Source organism: Oncorhynchus gorbuscha, linkage group LG16 (assembly GCF_021184085.1).
Source record: "Oncorhynchus gorbuscha isolate QuinsamMale2020 ecotype Even-year linkage group LG16, OgorEven_v1.0, whole genome shotgun sequence".
NCBI lineage: Eukaryota > Metazoa > Chordata > Actinopteri > Salmoniformes > Salmonidae > Oncorhynchus > Oncorhynchus gorbuscha.
Window position 1 is genome coordinate 68,538,187 of NC_060188.1, and position 17,558 is coordinate 68,555,744.

Here is a 17,558-nt window from a genome sequence, read left to right on the forward strand (position 1 = left end):
GAACTCAACAAAATATATACAAAAAAGCTCAGATCTAACTCAGAATTCGAAGTTGGAAACTCAGGCATCTTTCTACAGCTCCAACTTTCCGACTTGAAGATCACCGACATCATGATTTGACCTCGTTTTTTGTTCCCAGTTTCTTGAAAGCACAAAAAGCAAAATACGGACAGTTTGTGGAATGGTAAAAGTGCTTCTGTGAGACGTCACACACTCAAGAAGGCTCAACGTCACGTTTCAACCCGTCCAGTTGGTGGCGGCAATACACCTTTTGGGGTTGTAGTAGTCCGCCATAAAACCCACAGAAGAAGAAGGACGACGTGACGTCACTGTTTACATCTAAAGGCCCTTTCTCTTCCTCATAGTGTGAGGAAAAAGGTACATTTCCTCGACATTGTTCCATATTAGCTTGCTAGCTAGTTAATTTTATTTTTTAAATAGAAATATAGTTTATTATTTTAGTAAACTTGTAGCTTTGGTTACTGTATGACTGTTATTTTTCTCGCTGAAAATATAGTAAAGAAAGCGTTAGCTGGCAGCCAGCTTGCTAGCTAACAACCCCGGGACACATAAATTACTACCTAGCGTAGACGAGTGTGCTGGTGTTTGCATAGCAATAAATACCACGTTTGTACTAAATTCCATGCAATGCTGAAATCTTTACTAACTAGCTGCGTCGGCTGGTTAGCTAGCCATATAACTAGCTAGCCTAAATGTCTGTTTATTTAAGTACAGTACTACTAGCTAGCTAACGTATCTCAGACGTCCACCGTTTGATTTTTTTTATAATGGCGAGTTAGCTAACTAAATACGTTTTGAGTTATGTTAACGTGACATTTAAAAAAACGTCACGCGATTTGATGTGTCAATGGCAGATTAGCTATGTATGTGTTGCCCTTTATGTTCTCGCTAGCTAGCTATATTTCCTTGGGTTTTCTATTTTTAGAGCTACCAAAAATGACAACAGCCGCGAGACCAACGTTTGAGCCAGCGAGAGGAGGGAGAGGGAAGGGAGAGGGCGATCTCAGTGCCTTGTCCAAACAGTACTCAAGCCGAGATCTGCCTGGTCACACAAAGATCAAATACAGGTGAGTGACACAAGTAACAAAACCTATTCTTGTTGTGTTTTGACATCTTGGCATCAGTCTTTCCCCATACCATATGGCTTAGTGCTGCACTGCACCAGTAGTTGGGAACAGGTCCTTCTGGTTGAAGGTAGAGTGATGTCTCACTGTGTCCCTGTCTCATCCCCTCAGACAGCCCACCCAGGATGCCCCCGAGGAGGTGCGTGCCCGTGACTTCCGCAGAGAGCTGGAGGAGAGGGAGCGTGTTGCTGTCCGGGAGAAGACCAGAGAGAGGGGACCTAGAGGTGGGTATCCAGGCATACACATAAACTCAGACCTGAGGTAAAGATTGACCTGAACGTAAAATATTGTCTTCTGTGTGTAAAAAAAGATCAAGAGGATTTAGCATCTGACATGCCATTATGCCCAAAAGTTATTTTTTGTTGGCATGAGTCATCTGCAGGGGCTTTCATCTCAAGCAAGTATCATTGAAATTGTGGTTTCTCTTTTTAATTATCAGAACACACCACATCTTCATCCTCGTCCTCAAAGAGGCCCAGACTAGATCAGATTCCTGCTGCCAACCTTGATGCAGACGACCCCCTCACTGACGTAGGTGCCACATGTTCATCCACCTGTCACATTAGTCTGTGCTTTTTTTTCCCTTTTTTGAAAGCTCAGCCGCTAACCTTTTATTGTTTTATGTTTTTGGGTGTAGGATGATGAGGAAGATGATGACTCTGAGGACAGTGATGATGATGACACTGCAGCTCTGCTGGCTGAACTGGAAAAGATCAAGAAGGAGCGGGCTGAGGAGCAGGAACGCAAGGTAAGGCCTCCCATGCAGAGATACGAGTCGCTACAAGATAGTCAATAGCTGCAAGGTCACAGTCGTGCCAGTTGAGTCCTGCCAAGTGCAAATGGCTTACTCCGGTTTTGCCGAGTAGTAGAGAATAGGGCTCAATTGACCTGCTAAATTAATGTGTTGTTTTGTTTGAAAAGTATGTGGTCACCTGCTAGCCAAACATCTCATTCCAAAATCATGTGCATTAATATGGAGTTGGTCCCCCCTTGCTGCTATGACAGCCTCCACTCTTCTGGGAAGGTTTTCCACTAGATGTTGGGACATTTCTGTGGGGACTTGCTTCCATTCAGCCACAAGACCATTAGTGAGGTCGGGCACTGATGTTGGGTGATTAGGCCTTGCACAAAGTCGGCGTTCCAAATCATCCCAAAGGTGTTCGATGGAGTTGAGGTCAGGGCCCTGTGCAGGTAGTCAAGTTCTTCCACATCGATCTCGACAAACTATTTCTGTATGGACCTCACTTTGTGCATCGGGGCATTGTCATGCTGAAGCAGGAAAGGGCCTTCCCAAAACTGGGAAGCACAGACTAGTCTAGAATTACATTGTATGCTGTAGCGTTAAGATTTCCCTTCCCTGGAAGTAAGGGGCCTAGCCCGAACCATTAAATTTTTTTACATCTCCAGACCATTATTCCTCCTCCACCAAATTTTACAGTTGGCACTATGCATTTTGGCAGGTAGCGTTCTCCTGGCATCTCCCAAACCCAGATTTGGCCATCGGACTTCGATGGGGAAGCGTGATTCATCACTGCAGAGAACGCATTTCCACTGCTCCAGAGTCCAATAGCAGCAAGCTTTACACGACTCCAGTCGACACTTGGCATTGCGCATGGTGATCTTAGGCTTGTGTGCGGCTACTCAGCCATGGAAACCCATTTCATGAAGATCCCGACAAATAGTTTTTGTGCTGACGTTGCTTCCAGAGGCAGTTTGGTAGTGAGTGTTGCAACAGAGGACAGACTATTTTTATGTGCTACATACTTTAGCACTCACTGATCCCGTTCTGTGAGCTTGTGTGGCCTACCACTTCACGGCTGAGCTGTTGTTGCTCCTAGACATTTTCACTTCACAATAACAGCCCTGAGTTGACCAGGGTAGAAATTTGACGGACTGACTTTGACGGTGCCACGTTGAAAGTCACTGAGCTCTTCAGTAAGGTTGTTCTACCGCCAATGTTTGTGTATGGCGATTGCATGGCTGTGTGCTCGATTTTTATACACCTGTCAGCAACAGGTGTGGCTGAAAAAGCCGAATCCACTCATTTGAAGGGGTGTCCATATACTTTCGTCATTATAGTGTATAATCCTGGTCAGACATTTTCTGACTTGGATATAAACATATGGATTCAACTGTCAAACTCCATCAGAACCCAAAATATAAGATTTGAGTAAATGCCTCAAAACATGCATGAAACTAATGTTGATATATTGGCTGGTCAGTCCTTGCATCTATAGCTCTGTCTATGAATTTCAGAGTAGTTACATATGTTTAAAGGGACAGTCCTGAGTCTACCTTTTTTGTTGATTTTTGAGATGCTTGCAAGCAACTATTTGAGCCTTTTATTAAGGCCTACCAGAAAGTGGCTAAAGTATTGATCAACAATGAGAGCTTTGCACCTGGTCCTCTGTCCACGTTGCGTGTCCTGTACCAGGAGCGGGAGCAGAAAGCTGAGGAAGAGAGGATCCGCATGGAGAACATCCTGAGTGGGAATCCTCTGCTCAACCTGGCAGGACAGCAGCAGCAGCAGCAGCAACAGATAGTCCCCACCCCGACTGCCTTCAGCGTCAAGCGGAGGTAAACACACACACACACACAACTGCCTGGGGCATGGCTGTGGATGAGTTGTTTTATATCCTCTCCTGTCTTTCTCTCTAAGGTGGGACGATGATGTAGTGTTCAAGAACTGTGCTAAGGGAGTGGATGAGGCACGCAGGGAGAAACGCTTCGTCAACGACACTCTGCGCTCCGAGTTCCACAAGAAATTCATGGAGAAATATGTGAAGTAGAACTTACAACTCTGCTTTGAAGGTGTTTCATTTCACTCGGCTCTGCTCTGTTTCCAGTTCATCACTGACTGATAGGGATTCGTCTGAAATTATTGAATGAACCTGAAGAATTGAGGGACCCCCATGTACCGAATCCTCTGTATATAAATGAATCTAATGCTTGACATAAACAGATTAACTAATTTTGTTTAGTGTTAACATTTTCTATCCTTGGAATTCATGGTTGCAATTGCGACATCGTCAACTTTTTGTTATTTTGCTTTTAGCCTTTTTTTTAAAGCGATGTTAATAAAACAATAAATAAAACCTGTCTGTGAGAGGGCTTTTATGGTTTTGTCATTGCTTTTAGCTTTGTGCCCCGGGAGTTATAATTCTGCAATGGCAAGCTCGACAGCATGCCTTTTCTCTCCTTTTGTTTTGGGGGCATATTTTGTGGTCATTGAAAGCCTATGTGACACATTACCTTTGACTCATGCCTTTTAATTGAGATGAGGTTAAACCTTTCTGCAGAGGATGTTTATTTTAACTGAAGTGAAGTGTTGGTTAAACTTACTGTCAGCTGCAACCCACCCCGACTGACTGCCTTCAAGAGGAGGTTCACACACACTGGTGAATGTACTCAGACTTAGAGGGGAGATATTGTAACTATTTAACGGACAATAGAAGTTAAGTAAAACTAATGCGATGGCCAAAAGCCGAAACACTGGTTTTACTTGTAATGTTTTAACTTCCATTGTCCTCCCAATAGTTGCTGAATCTCCCCTTTAGTTTGCTCTTCAGTTCATGCACCTTGGTTGGAGAGCGAGGTTGTGGCAGTGCTCCCTTTCCTTTGGTGAATGAGTCCAGCCATATTCTTCATAACGCATCACACTACTCAGTGTGGCAGAGAAATGTGGAAAGATTAGTAAGTACTTGTATTTCGTCTGCTTTGATGTGCTAAGCTGTTCCCACTGAATGTCTTCTCTCGTTTGAATTTAACCTTGCAAGATGTTATTTTCCTCATGGTGATAAAGGCAAACATTTAGCTCTGCAGATGTGCTTGACATTTATTTTGAGATGGTGTGATTGTATGTTGCAATAGACATTCTTCACTTTAATTCTGACGACATACTTTTTCCTTTCAGCAGATTAGGTCCTCAGCCAGCAGTACATCTCCAGGGAACTCTGTTCTGGCTGGTTTTCTTGACCTTACTCCCTCTCCCAGACCTGCTGTTTTCAACTCTAGAGACAGCAAGCGCGGTAGAGATGCTATGAAAAGCCAACTGACATTTACTCCTGAGGTGCTGACCTGTTGTACCCTCTACAACCACTGTGATTATTATTTGACACTGCTGGTCATCTGAACGTTTGACAGCCAGAAGAGGACTGGCCACCCCTCGTAGCCTGGTTCCTCTCTAGGGTTCTTCCTAGGTTCTGGCCTTTCTATGGAGGTTTTCATAGCCCCTGTGCTTCTACACCTGCACCTGCATTGCTTGCTGTTTGGGGTTTTAGGCTGGGTTTCTGTACAGCACTTTGACATCAGCTGATGTAAGAAGGGCTTCATAAATACATTTGTTTGTACAACCTTTCATACGAAAGTTAAGAATAGTATGTCTCGTGTGGAAACATAACAAAACGATTAACTGGCTGAATGCAACCTATGTTTGTGTTTGTTCAATCATGTTGCTCAGTTTTACAATCTTACTTTGCTGAACTTATACACAATATTTTTTGCCATTCGCAGAAGAAAAAGGAAATCAAATAAGAATGCACTTTTTCCATTCAGTTTGTTCCCTAAACATGTGCTTTGGTTGAATGTATTGCCAGTATGCTTTTTCCTTGTCAGAATACAAAAAGGTACATGTCATTGGAAGACCTTCCACTGACGGTCTTTGTGATTGCAATAACGGAGTCCTCAGATGTACAGAAGTTATTATATTATCGGCTGTTCTCTTTCACTCAAAGGCTGAACAGTAATCATAAAGAGCCCCATTCCGACTTAGGAAAGGCAAATTCCTACGCACTTCTCAGTACATTTATCTTAAGCCATCCCTTTATAGATGGTGTGCCTTTAATTAGAAATTTGTCTACAGACTAGAATACATTGAGAGAACGGGTTCAGAAAATAGGGATCAATGAAAGAAAGTCATCTAAATATATGCATTTAAATATGATTTAGGCACATTTTAGGGTTGTATGAATCATTAAAAAGAACTGGTTTGGAGAGCCTTTACGCATGAAAGATATTGATGAATAAAACATTGTGCTTTGAGTCATTCGGAAAATGTTTAACCCAAGGTAATGTATATACAATTATAATAGGGAGAATAGTGTACAATAGCAGGCTATACCCTAATTTATTGCCTGCACTAGCCATGGAACTATGATGACATAGCCAAGTGTCGGGTTCGGTCTTGGTCTGTGCTCTGCTCCATAACAATTTCATTAACTATTACGAATGATCCCCTGCAACAACCACACGTCTGTGATGGAGTTCACAAAGGAAGCAAATGAAGGCAAACTAAACAATGGAATGGAATGATAATGTAGGCTATACCAACTGAAGGGAACTAACAGTCAATTGGCAGCTGAATATGTGTTGTTATTAGGCCTACTGAGGGTCGAGACTGATCGTGGTATTTAGAAAGTTGGGGTAGCCTGTAATTACAACATTTTAGAGTGCCCATCCCCACCAGTTAAAAGGCTGTAAAATGTTTATTCTGCATAATGGCACAGCATTTCATAAACTTTACTAATAGAAAGTTGATATGCTTCAGTTTGCTGCCATATGACTAGTTTCACTTCCTCAGCGATAAGGTAAAATATATCTAAAAACAAGTGTCATTTATATTTACAATTCCCTTATCCAAACAGATTACTCATTTACCTAGCTCTTATCAATAGCGTTATTTCTATCTGAAAAAATAAAGTCAATTACTTTTCCACTTGGTAGTTCGCTGGACCTTCTTCATGATTTCGTCATTCGTAAAGTTGGAAATATTAGGGGATTAAGTAAAGGTCAGAAAACTGCATATCTGTAGGCGCACCTCTGTCACACCTTCATTTATTCCATCTAAACCCAACATGAATGGCAAGTGAATAGCACCCTATTATCATGCTTAAGTTCAAGGTCAGAATACATAGAAAGAGAAGTGCATATAAAGGGAATAACGTTCCATTTACACACGCTTAACTCAGGTTGGAATCAGGGCCATAGCGATTTGCTGCTGTAAAAAAAAAATACTGTATGAGATGAGCAAGCAGGGGTGCAGAACAAGGGTTATTCACACTCCCATTCACAGCATCTACTGGACCATTGATCCCTCTTTGATCTTACTTTGTTCAAAGTACCTATATATTTCAGATCTTGTAATCTCATAATGTTATGGTTCAGCCTGTCAACTAGCAGAATTTAGACTGACTAAATAAGGATGTAATTGAAGGGTTACTCAGCATCAGCAACCATCTAATTCTCTGACATTCTACTTGGCACTGTCATATATTAAGCCAGGAAATTAGGATAGGTTTCTCAAATTGAAATGTTTGTTGCGATTAAACAAAAGCTAAAAAAGACAATCACCACTACCTCAACTTTATTTGCAAAGAATCCAATTCTAGGTAGGAGCAAAGTAAAAAAAATATAAAAAATTGTTCTATTAAAATGTTCAATTTGCTGGAAGTTATGAGTTTTTCCTACCAAGGTCATTGCTAAGGTCCACTCATTAAAGAGCTTAAAGAGCCAGTCTTTTCCAGACATCCCATTTATCTGTAAGCTAAGCGCTTCAGTATTATAAAAGGAAAGGGATTCCATGCTTTGGATTGAGACCCTCTACTGGCCAGACTGAAGGTGAAATCTCTCCAACTCAGTATCCTTTACCCTCTATGACCACAGTACCCTAATGTAGCAGCTACTATTCAAACACATTATGGCACATCACACAAAAAAACAGAGAGACTGAAAGCCAGCTTCTATCTATCAGACAACTGAACCACGGCCTGAAGGGGGAGACAGTACAGGTGCAACCAAGCTGGTACCGAGAGACTGAAAGCCAGCTTCTATCTTCAAGCAATTAGACGGTTGACTATTCACTACTAGCCAGCCTCCGCCCAGTACCCTGCCCTGAAATTGTGTCACTGTTACTAGCCGGCTATCACCCGGTACACCACCCTGCATCTTATAGATGGCTGCCCTTTGTACATAGTCATTGATCACTGGTCACTTGAATAACGTTTACATACCGTTTTACCCACTTCATATGTATATACCGTATTATAGTCAAGGTTCATCCTATAGACATAATGGACAGTATATACACACCATCATATGTCTCATATATTTCTATATTGCCACATCACCATATTGTGATGCCCATGTTCCAGTCCAATTGAAGTTAAAAATAGCATTTATCATGGCATTAAACAAGGGACTGGTTGTGTGTGTGATTCCATTTTCCATTTCACAAAAAGTGAGGGGTAACAGTGAGGGAGCTGTCCCAATATAAACCTGTATCAACCGTCCAAATAATACAACTCAAGATCCAATTATATAATCTCCCACAGATCCCTTGAGGGTACAGTAGTCCTGGCTACAATTTGTCATTGGCCTTTCCAGGGCTCTTTTGTGTGCCTGGCTTTGCATACAACAATCTCTGCTCAATCTCAGCTCTGCATAGTTAGTGTTTTTATGCAGAATTTTTTATATTAGCATGAAAATCTGTCACCAATTGGATGGAAACCTAGCCATGGTTGACATGGTTGTTGCATTCATCCATTTTCAGTCCTGTGGACTTCCACAAGTCACATTATGCTGGCTTGAAAAGTACACTGAACAAGATATAAACAACATTTAAAGTGCTGGCCCATGTTTCATGAGCTGAAATAAAATATCCCAGAAGTGTTCCATACCCACAAACATTGTATTTCTCTAAAATTGTGTGCATAAATTTGTTTACATCTTTATTAGTGAGCATTTCTCATTTGCCAAGATAATCCAACCACCTGACATGTGAGGCATATCAAGAAACTGATTAAACAGCATGATCAGCACAGGTGCACCTTGTGCGGTGGACAATAAATAGCTACTGAAATGTGCCGTTGTCGTCACACAATACAATGCCACAAATGTCTCAAGTTGAAGGAGCGTGCAATTGGCATGCATTGGCAGCTGACTGAAAGAATGTCCACAAGAGCTGTTGCCAGAACATTTTATGTTCATTTCTCTACCATAAGCTGCCTCCAACATCATTTTAGAAAATTTGTCAGTACATGCAACTGGCCTCACAACCGCAGACCACATGTATGGCGTCGTGTGGGCGAGCGGTTTTCTGATGTCAATGTTGTGAACAGAGTGCACCATGGTGGCGATGTGGTCATAGTATGGGCAGGCATAAGATGTGGACAACGAACACAATTGTATTATATCGATGGCAATTTGAATGCACAGAGATACCGTGACGAGATGCTGAGGCCCATTGTCGTGCCATTCATCCACCGCCACCACCTCATGTTTCAGAATGATAATGCATGGCCCATGTCGCAAGGATCTGTACACAATTCCTTGGAGCTGAAAATGTCTCAGTTCTTCCATGCCCTGTATACTCACCAGACGTGTCACCCATTGAGCAGGTAAAGGGATGCTCTGGATTAACATGTACGACAGAGTTTTTCAGTTCCTGCCAATACCCAACAACTTTGCACAGCCATTGAGGAGGAGTGTGACAACATTCCACAGGCCACAATAAACAGTCTGATCAACTCTATGCGAAGGAGATGTGTCATGCTGCATTTGGCAAATGGTGGTCACACCAGGTACGGACTTGTTTTCTGACTCAGACCCCTACTTTTAATTTTCTTTTTAAAAGGTATACAGATGCATATCTGTATTCCCAGTCATTTGAAATCCATAGATTAGGGCCTAATGCGTTTATTTCAATTGACTGATTTCCTTATATAAAACTAACTCAGTAAAATCTTTGAAATTGTTTTATATTTATATATTTTTTCAGTGTATTTATCAAAGTGCAGCTGCCTCTACTCTTAAACACCTTATCGCCGTTTTTCAAAGCGCCTTCAGTTTTATCACAGAAAACAGTATTATTACTCATCACTGTATTCTTTACCAAAAGGTTGGCTGGACCTCTTTGAAGTAACATAGATCACATCTTTACACTCTTTTTGTTTCCAAGCCCTGCTCCACAAACTTCCGACTTACCTAACATCACTGTTAAGATTTACAATGACAAGTTATCAAACTAGTTCACAGGGTTGGTTAACTCTGGAGACTCCTTTGGTGTCTAGAGAGTTAGGTCGGTTTCCTTGCGCCTTGTGTGTGGAATGATCTACAATGCACTTAAGAAGTAGGAATTGGTACCTCTAGGGCATTTCAGATGGCTGTAAGGGGACCTTTTTATTGAAGAATGTGCCTGTTTTTTATGATTGCGTTTAGCTTTTTGTGTATTGTTGTGTATAATAAAGTGTATTTTAATGTGTATATGCATTTGTAGTAATGTGTTTCTTGTATTTTGATGTGTATTATGGTGCTATACAGGGCTCACCAGGAAAAAAATATATTGGTCTCAGCATTGACTGAGGGTTAATGTAAAAAAAAAATAGAAATATTAAAGTGTGTCATTGTACCATCCCACCACTAGAGGGCATAGTAAGCTCTGTGTCTAAATCAAATAAAATGTTATTGGTAAGTAACATGGTCAGCAGAGTGTAGCGAAATGCTTGTGCTTCTAGTTCCGACAGTGCAGTAACATCTAACAGTAATCTAACAAATCCACAACAACTACCTAATATACACTAATCTAAGTAAAGGAATGGAATAAGAATATGCACACATGGATGAGCGATGACAGAGCAGCATAGTCAAGATGCAATAGATGGTATAAAATACAGTATATACATATGAGAAGAGTAATGCAAGATATGTAAACATTATTAAAGTGACTAGTGATCCATTTATTAAAGTGGCCAATGATTTTAAGTCTGTATGTAGGAAGCAGCCTCTGTGCTAGTGATGGCTGTTTAACAGTCTGATGGCCTTGAGATAGAAGCTGTTTTTCCAGTCTCTCTGTCTCTTGGTCCCAGCGCACCCTTGCGTTGAGGATCAGCGAAGTGGAGGTGTTGTTTCCTACCTTCACCACCCGGGGGTGGCTCGTCAGGAAGTCCAGGACCCAATTGCACAGAATGGGGTTGAGACCCAGGGCCTCAAGCTTAATGATGAGCTTGGAGGGTACTATGGTGTTGAATGCTGAGCTGTAGTCAATGAACAGCATTCTTACATAGGACTTCCTCATCCAGATGGGATAGGGCAGTATGCAGTGTGATGGCGATTGCATCGTCTGTGGACCTTTTGGGGCGGTTAGCAAATTGAAGTGGGTTTAGGGTAAGGTAGAGGTAATATGTTCCTTGACTAGTCTCTCAAAGCACTTCATGATGACAGCAGTGAGTGCTACGGGGCAATAGTCATTTAGTTCAGATACATTTGCCTTCTTGGGTACAGGAACAATGGTGGCCATATTGAAGCATGTGGGGACAGCAGACTGGGATAGGGAGATATTGAATATGTCCGTAAACACACCAGCCAGCTGATCTGCGCATGCTCTGAGGACGCGGCTAGGGATGCCGTCTGGGCTGGCAGCCCTGCGAGGGTTAACATGTTTAAATGTCTTATTCACATCAGCCACGGAGAAGGAGGGCCCGCAGTCCTTGGTAGTGGGATTCGTCGGTGGCACTGTATTATCCTCAAAGCGGGCAAAGAAGGTGCATAGTTTGTCTGGAAGAGTGACGTCGGCGGTTGTTTTTTTGTAGTCCGTGGATGCCTGTAGTCGTTGAATTGTGACTCCACTTTGTCCCTATACCAACATTTCACTTGTTTGATTGCCTTGCGGAGGGAAAATCTACACAGTTTGTTTTCTGCCATTTTCCCAGTCACCTTTCCATGGTTTTGCGCAAATGCCGCCATCTATCCACAGTTCCTGGTTAGAGTAGGTTTTAATAGCCACAGTGGGTACAACATCTCCAATGCACTTCCTTATAAACTCACTCACCGAATCAGTGTATAAATCTAGATTATTCTCGGACGCTGCCCGGAACATTTCCCAGTCCGCGTGATCAAAACAATCTTGAAGCGTGGATTCCGATTGGTCAGACCAGCGTTGAATAGTTCTTGTCACGGGTACATCCTGTTTGAATTTCTGCCTGTAGGACGGGAAAAGAAAATGGAGTCGTCCTCAGATTTGCCAAAGGGAGGGCGGGGGATAAAAGTTAAAAGGAGAAGAGGGGTTCAATAAAGATATTTAAGTTAACATAATTATCGGAAATTGAATGAGGGAAACGATAGAAAACTACAGATCCCTGTTAATATGTTTGGGACATGGCTTTCAGATCAAGGCTGAAATGAACCCACATTTAAAATCTGCAATTCTCTCATTCTTTTCTGTGAGGATATTTCTCTCTGGAATTACTGTAATTAAAAGGGGATTTACCCCTCCACATCTAGTCTACCAGTAGGGGAACAGTCTGAGTGATTGCATCATTATGTACCAAACTGTTTTGGAGATTGAGATATTGTCAAGTCATCATGGCCAGACCTTGGTTTACACAGCAGCTCCCATTCATTCAAACTACTTCACTTCTGAACCAGAGGGCTCTGCTCTGGGCTGGGTGCAGAGTCACTGGCAATAACATCAGACTCACTCTGTTATCTGACATTAGTCAAAGTAATGGAAAGCTGGTTAATCACTCTGTACAATAGAGCATGGCATTTAGAACGTCAGGATTGTTGGTTCAATTCCCGGCGCCACCCATATGTAAAATGAATGCATACATGACTAAGTTGTTTTGCAGAAAAATGTCTGATAAAATGGCACATATTATGTATTTGTTATATTATCAGTGGGCTGGGCTGAGGTAGTGTTCTGATCAGGTAGATTAATCACCAATCAGCTTGCTAGAACTTTCACTAATTACTTTATTACTAATGACAGATAACAGCCTGCTGTTACTTCCAGCCTGATAGATCTGAATATAAATGTGTTTCTTGCCACACAACCAAAGGTTTGTGATACTAGTTTTGGGTACAGAGATGGTCTGTCTGAGATATTCCACTGTGCACACCACGGCAGTTCAACCTGGACATTTTCATATTTGGTTGAGACGTTGATCAATGAGATTTCAACCTAGCCAGCCAGAAGTTTGTTGAATTCCCAATGTGTTATCACTACACTTTCAACCATTTAAACAAAAGTCAAATGGCAAAACAATGTCAGATATTTTGTATTTATACAAACAACTTAATGTGTTATCACTGTGCCTTATCAAATAGCATAACCAAATGACCTGGATTGTACTTGAGGTTTCATTGAGATTCTGCACAGATTATTATAGCAATGGTGAAAATATCCATAGACATGCGACCTTTGCATGCTTCCTTGAACATGTACGATTTCTATGATTAAATCAGACATTTGTAGTTACAGTAACCTCAATGTGTCCATGGATGTGTTACTCATTTTAAGGTTGAATAAATACTGTTACATTAGTTCAGGGACAGTGGAGGCTGCTGAGGAGAGGACGGCTCATAATAATGTCTGGAACAGAGCGAATGGAATGGCATCAAACACATGGAAACCATGTGCTTGATGTATTTGATACCATTCCTCCTATTCTGCTCCAGCCATTACCACAAGCCCGTTCTCACCAATTAAGGTGCCACCAACCTCCTGTGTTCAGGGATCATCAACTAGATTCAGCTACGGGCCAATTCTTTCTTGAGCGGATGGTTGGGGGGCCGGAACATAATTACAAATCATTTGTAGACTGCAAGAAGCTCAAGCAGATATAATATTTGACTAAAACAATCATTTCAAACCTTACTTATATCACATGTCTCTTTTATGTATGGTAATACTTGGGAACCGATTTCCAAAATTAAAATATCTTGGAGCAGATTTCCTGGTGTTTTTACAGTCTTACAGGCAAAAGAAACCCACCCGGACTGAAGTTGGGGAACCCTGCATTAGTTTGTAAGATAGCCTTAACTTTAGGATATTTACTGTTTTACAAAAGTAATATTGAATTGTGTTTGATTGACAACTCAACCAAATATGAACATTTCTAGGAGATGTATCTAGTGCTTGCATAGATTCATCTGAGCTACTGGCTTAATCCTTTTCTTGAACTTTTCATTTGGGGTTTGGTTTTAGACATGAAACCAACATATCATCTGTTAGCCTATTCACTTGTTGAAAAGTCATTTAGCTACTGTATTGCAAAGTTGATATTAAATTGTTTATGTTTGTCAACGCAACCAAATATCAACATCTGAAGGAGATGTATATTTTGTGCCATTGACTTAGTCTGGCTTTAATTCCAGTTTGACTTGTTGGATTCATGTCTACATCTCAACCAAAAAGAATAGGACTAAATCAAATCACACATGATTTAAAGTTTGACTTGATGTAGTGTGATGGAACATTTCATGTTGGTTCTTTTCATACATTTGTGTTCTAGGTTTGTACTTTTCTAATAACTGTTTTCTGTGTTCATGATTGAATGAATCCTCACCATCAGTATCTGCAACTGGCTTTCAGATAGCTCTCCAAGAATGCAATATCTAAGTAATTTGAAGTCGTAAAACAGAGGGATTGAGCATTGGAACTGATATTAAATTAGAGGCCATTCACTCTTCAAGGCCTGGTTCACTGCTCTTGTGTTTAAGTCCTCTATTGTTTAGGTTAGAGATAAGCTTCCTGTGGAACAATAGATTGCCGCCAGTACACATGGTACTCAAACTGGCTGTAAGGTGCACAGTGGGGGAATTTTGGATGGAGGTATGAACAATTGAATAAGATGTTTTTTACAATTTATTACTCAATTCCATAGTTTGGGTAGCACCAGTGATTTAATTATCCAAAACAATAATACGTTTTCATTACTCGGAACTGTGTCCAGAATTGAAGTAAATCCAAGTAAATGTTTTTAATACCGAATGTTGAAACAGACAAGACAGCACCAACGTTTTGAAGGGTCCTAGCAGATGTTAAACAGGTTTTATATATTTTTGACTAAGTTTATGTCCCTGGGACAGTTTGTACAGAATTGTATCTCAATGCAACAGGTCAAAATGACAATGATTATAAGAGAGGGGTTCTGGGATTGTTTACTTTAGAAGGTGCATATTCAGCTTGACGGTACACTATATCATGTGTCTGAAGTATAATTCTGCATACGACTGATGGAATGTCCACTACCAAGTTAAAAAAAAAAAACATTTTTAGCAATGATTCTGTATCTCTCCCTTTGAAAGGCTTCCTAAGGCAAGTGCTTTAGGAGAGCAGTTAAATGTACCCGAATCCAGCTGGCAAGGGAGCTCCCAAATTAAGTAAGGCTTGGCCATTTTGTTTGTTTTTACCCTGCAATTTTTACCACAAACACAATTATTTCTTTATGAGTTGTCAATAGTTGTAATTCTAATTTGGATATTCTAATTAGTTTATTTTACATTTATTGGACACATTAATCCCGATGTGAGTCATGTGTACAAAGGGGGAATTACCAGTCCCCTGGAGCCTTGGCCCTTTGGTAGATATGCAAATTGTTTTTGTTCATTACAAATATATGTTTGTAATGGTTGACAATTACTCCAAATGATTTAAGTTTTCCCCGCCTCAAGTGATGTGCATTGCTGTTGCTGTTTTCCTTTCTTCTCTTTTTTGTTTTTGTCTTGCTTCAATAACAAACGTCACTAGATTGGGTCTGCTGGATGGTTGGGATTTCTCCCTAAGGATTAGCCCTCTAACTCCCTGACCCTGTAACTCTCCAGCGTGATCGCAGAAATGACATTGGAGTAGAAGCCAATTTGCAGAAAAAAATGGTTAACTGTGTTGTTATTCTCTTTGACAATTGTTTTAGATATCTGTATTAAGAATATTGGTAGTAGTAATAATTTGTCATACAGTAAATCATTTGTCTGGATTTCCTGAATCAGGTCGTAATAATTTATCAGACAGTAAATAAATGTGGATTTCCTGAATCAGAAATACCCTAACCTAAACTGTTGTTCTGGTCTGTCCTCTCTCTGGGTTATGGTGAAGGTGACCACAGGTGGTTTCTAGATGCATGGAAGAGATCATTTGACCAAGAACCGTGTGAACCTCAACTCCCCCCTAACCGTCTGAAGCAATGGCGACAATGGTGTTCAGTATAGTCCTTCACCACGTCTACCGTGAGACCTGAGTCCGAGCCAGCAACCTGTACACAGCATCCAGTCGAAGCTATCAACTGCCTTTTCTCTCAGTAGTGCGACATGAGTCCACATGGAGTGAGCATGGAGAGAGATCCCATCCAAACCTGCTCGTGTACTGGTAGGAAAATGAACAAACATAATGGACTGTAAAGGACAGTGGCGGCTCAGGTGAGAGACATTATCAAGGGCCATCCACTTTGAACATGTGCCATTGGTAGGTTGAATTGAAACACTATCTGAAGAAGAACATGAAGAAACACCAGAAGGATGATTGCCGGAAGGGAGGGGGGTGGTCAACCGTGCCTGTAATTGATTTAGGCTTATCCAAAATGGTTTATTTGGGGTGTCAGGTTGATTGTGGAGGTCTGCACACTGAAATATATAGTAATTTAGACTGATAATGCATTGAGATACCAATCTGTCATTACCACAAGTGATGAGAAAAGTTAATGCTAGAAATACAAGATAAATATACTGTATGTCAATGTACATTCTGCCAGTATCGGCGTGTGCTCAGTTGTGCACCAGGGCCTCCCACTCCCCTTTCTATTCTATTTAGAGACAGTTTGCGCTGTTCTGTGAAGGGAGTAGTGCACAGCATTGTACAAGATCTTCAGTTTCTTGGCAGTTTCTCGCTTTGAATATTCTTCATTTTTCAGAACAAGAATAGTCTGACGAGTTTCAGAAGAAAGTTATTTGTTCTGGCCATTTTGAGCCTGTAATCGAACCCACAAATGCTGATGCTCCAGATACTCAACTAGTTTAAAGAAGGCCAGTTTTATTGCTTCTTTAATCAGGACAACAGTTTTCAGCTGTGCTAACATAATTGCAAAAGGGTGTTATAATGATCAATTAGCCTTTTAAAATGATAAACTTGGATTAGCTAACACAACGTGCCATTGGAACACAGGAGTGATGATTGCTGATAATGGGCCTCTGTACGCCTATGTAGATATTTCATTAAAAAACCTGCCATTTCCAGCTACAATAGTCATTTACAGCATTAACAATGTTTACACTGTATTTTGTAAATCAATTTGATGTTATTTTAAATGGACAAAACATTTGCTTTTATTTCAAAAACAAGGACATTTCTAAGTGAGTCCAAACCTTTAAACAGTAGTGAGCCTGGGATTTTAGTATGGGAACTGGTAGAAAAATATATGTATATATATATTCGAATTTGTAGAAATAAGTCAATAAATAGTTGGAACATTTGTGAGAAAAAAATAGTAACAATAGTTAAAATTGGAGTGTATTAGAGTGCGAGTGTGGAGATTTAAACACCCTGGATACCGTTTCGAGAGGTTTAAACCCTAAATTAGTAGATTAGTGCTCAGCTGCAAAAATACTGGGTTCGTGAATACATTGATAGAATATGTACGTCTGCTT

General features: G+C 40.8%; 1 protein-coding gene across 1 annotated transcript; it reads left to right on the forward strand.

Moving 5' to 3' along the window:
- Positions 1-226: 226 nt before the first annotated feature.
- LOC123999607 (protein CWC15 homolog) lies at positions 227-4,256 on the forward strand. Its single transcript, XM_046305532.1, has 7 exons — positions 227-378; positions 947-1,088; positions 1,257-1,369; positions 1,585-1,676; positions 1,783-1,893; positions 3,580-3,722; positions 3,805-4,256. The coding sequence occupies exons 2-7, from the start codon at positions 958-960 to the stop codon at positions 3,932-3,934; spliced, it is 720 nt and encodes a 239-aa protein (XP_046161488.1). The 5' UTR covers positions 227-378; positions 947-957; the 3' UTR covers positions 3,935-4,256.
- The last annotated feature ends 13,302 nt before the right edge of the window (positions 4,257-17,558 follow it).

What these genes read in the sequence shown, in the direction of transcription:
- LOC123999607 (XM_046305532.1), top strand. Translation starts at nt 958, where the DNA reads ATGACAACAGCCGCGAGACCAACGTTTGAGCCAGCGAGAGGAGGGAGA. An exon ending in CTGAGGAGCAGGAACGCAAG is followed by an intron (nt 1,894 to 3,579) that starts GTAAGGCCTCCC and finishes GTCCTGTACCAG; the next exon opens with GAGCGGGAGCAGAAAGCTGA. An exon ending in GCCTTCAGCGTCAAGCGGAG is followed by an intron (nt 3,723 to 3,804) that starts GTAAACACACAC and finishes TTTCTCTCTAAG; the next exon opens with GTGGGACGATGATGTAGTGT.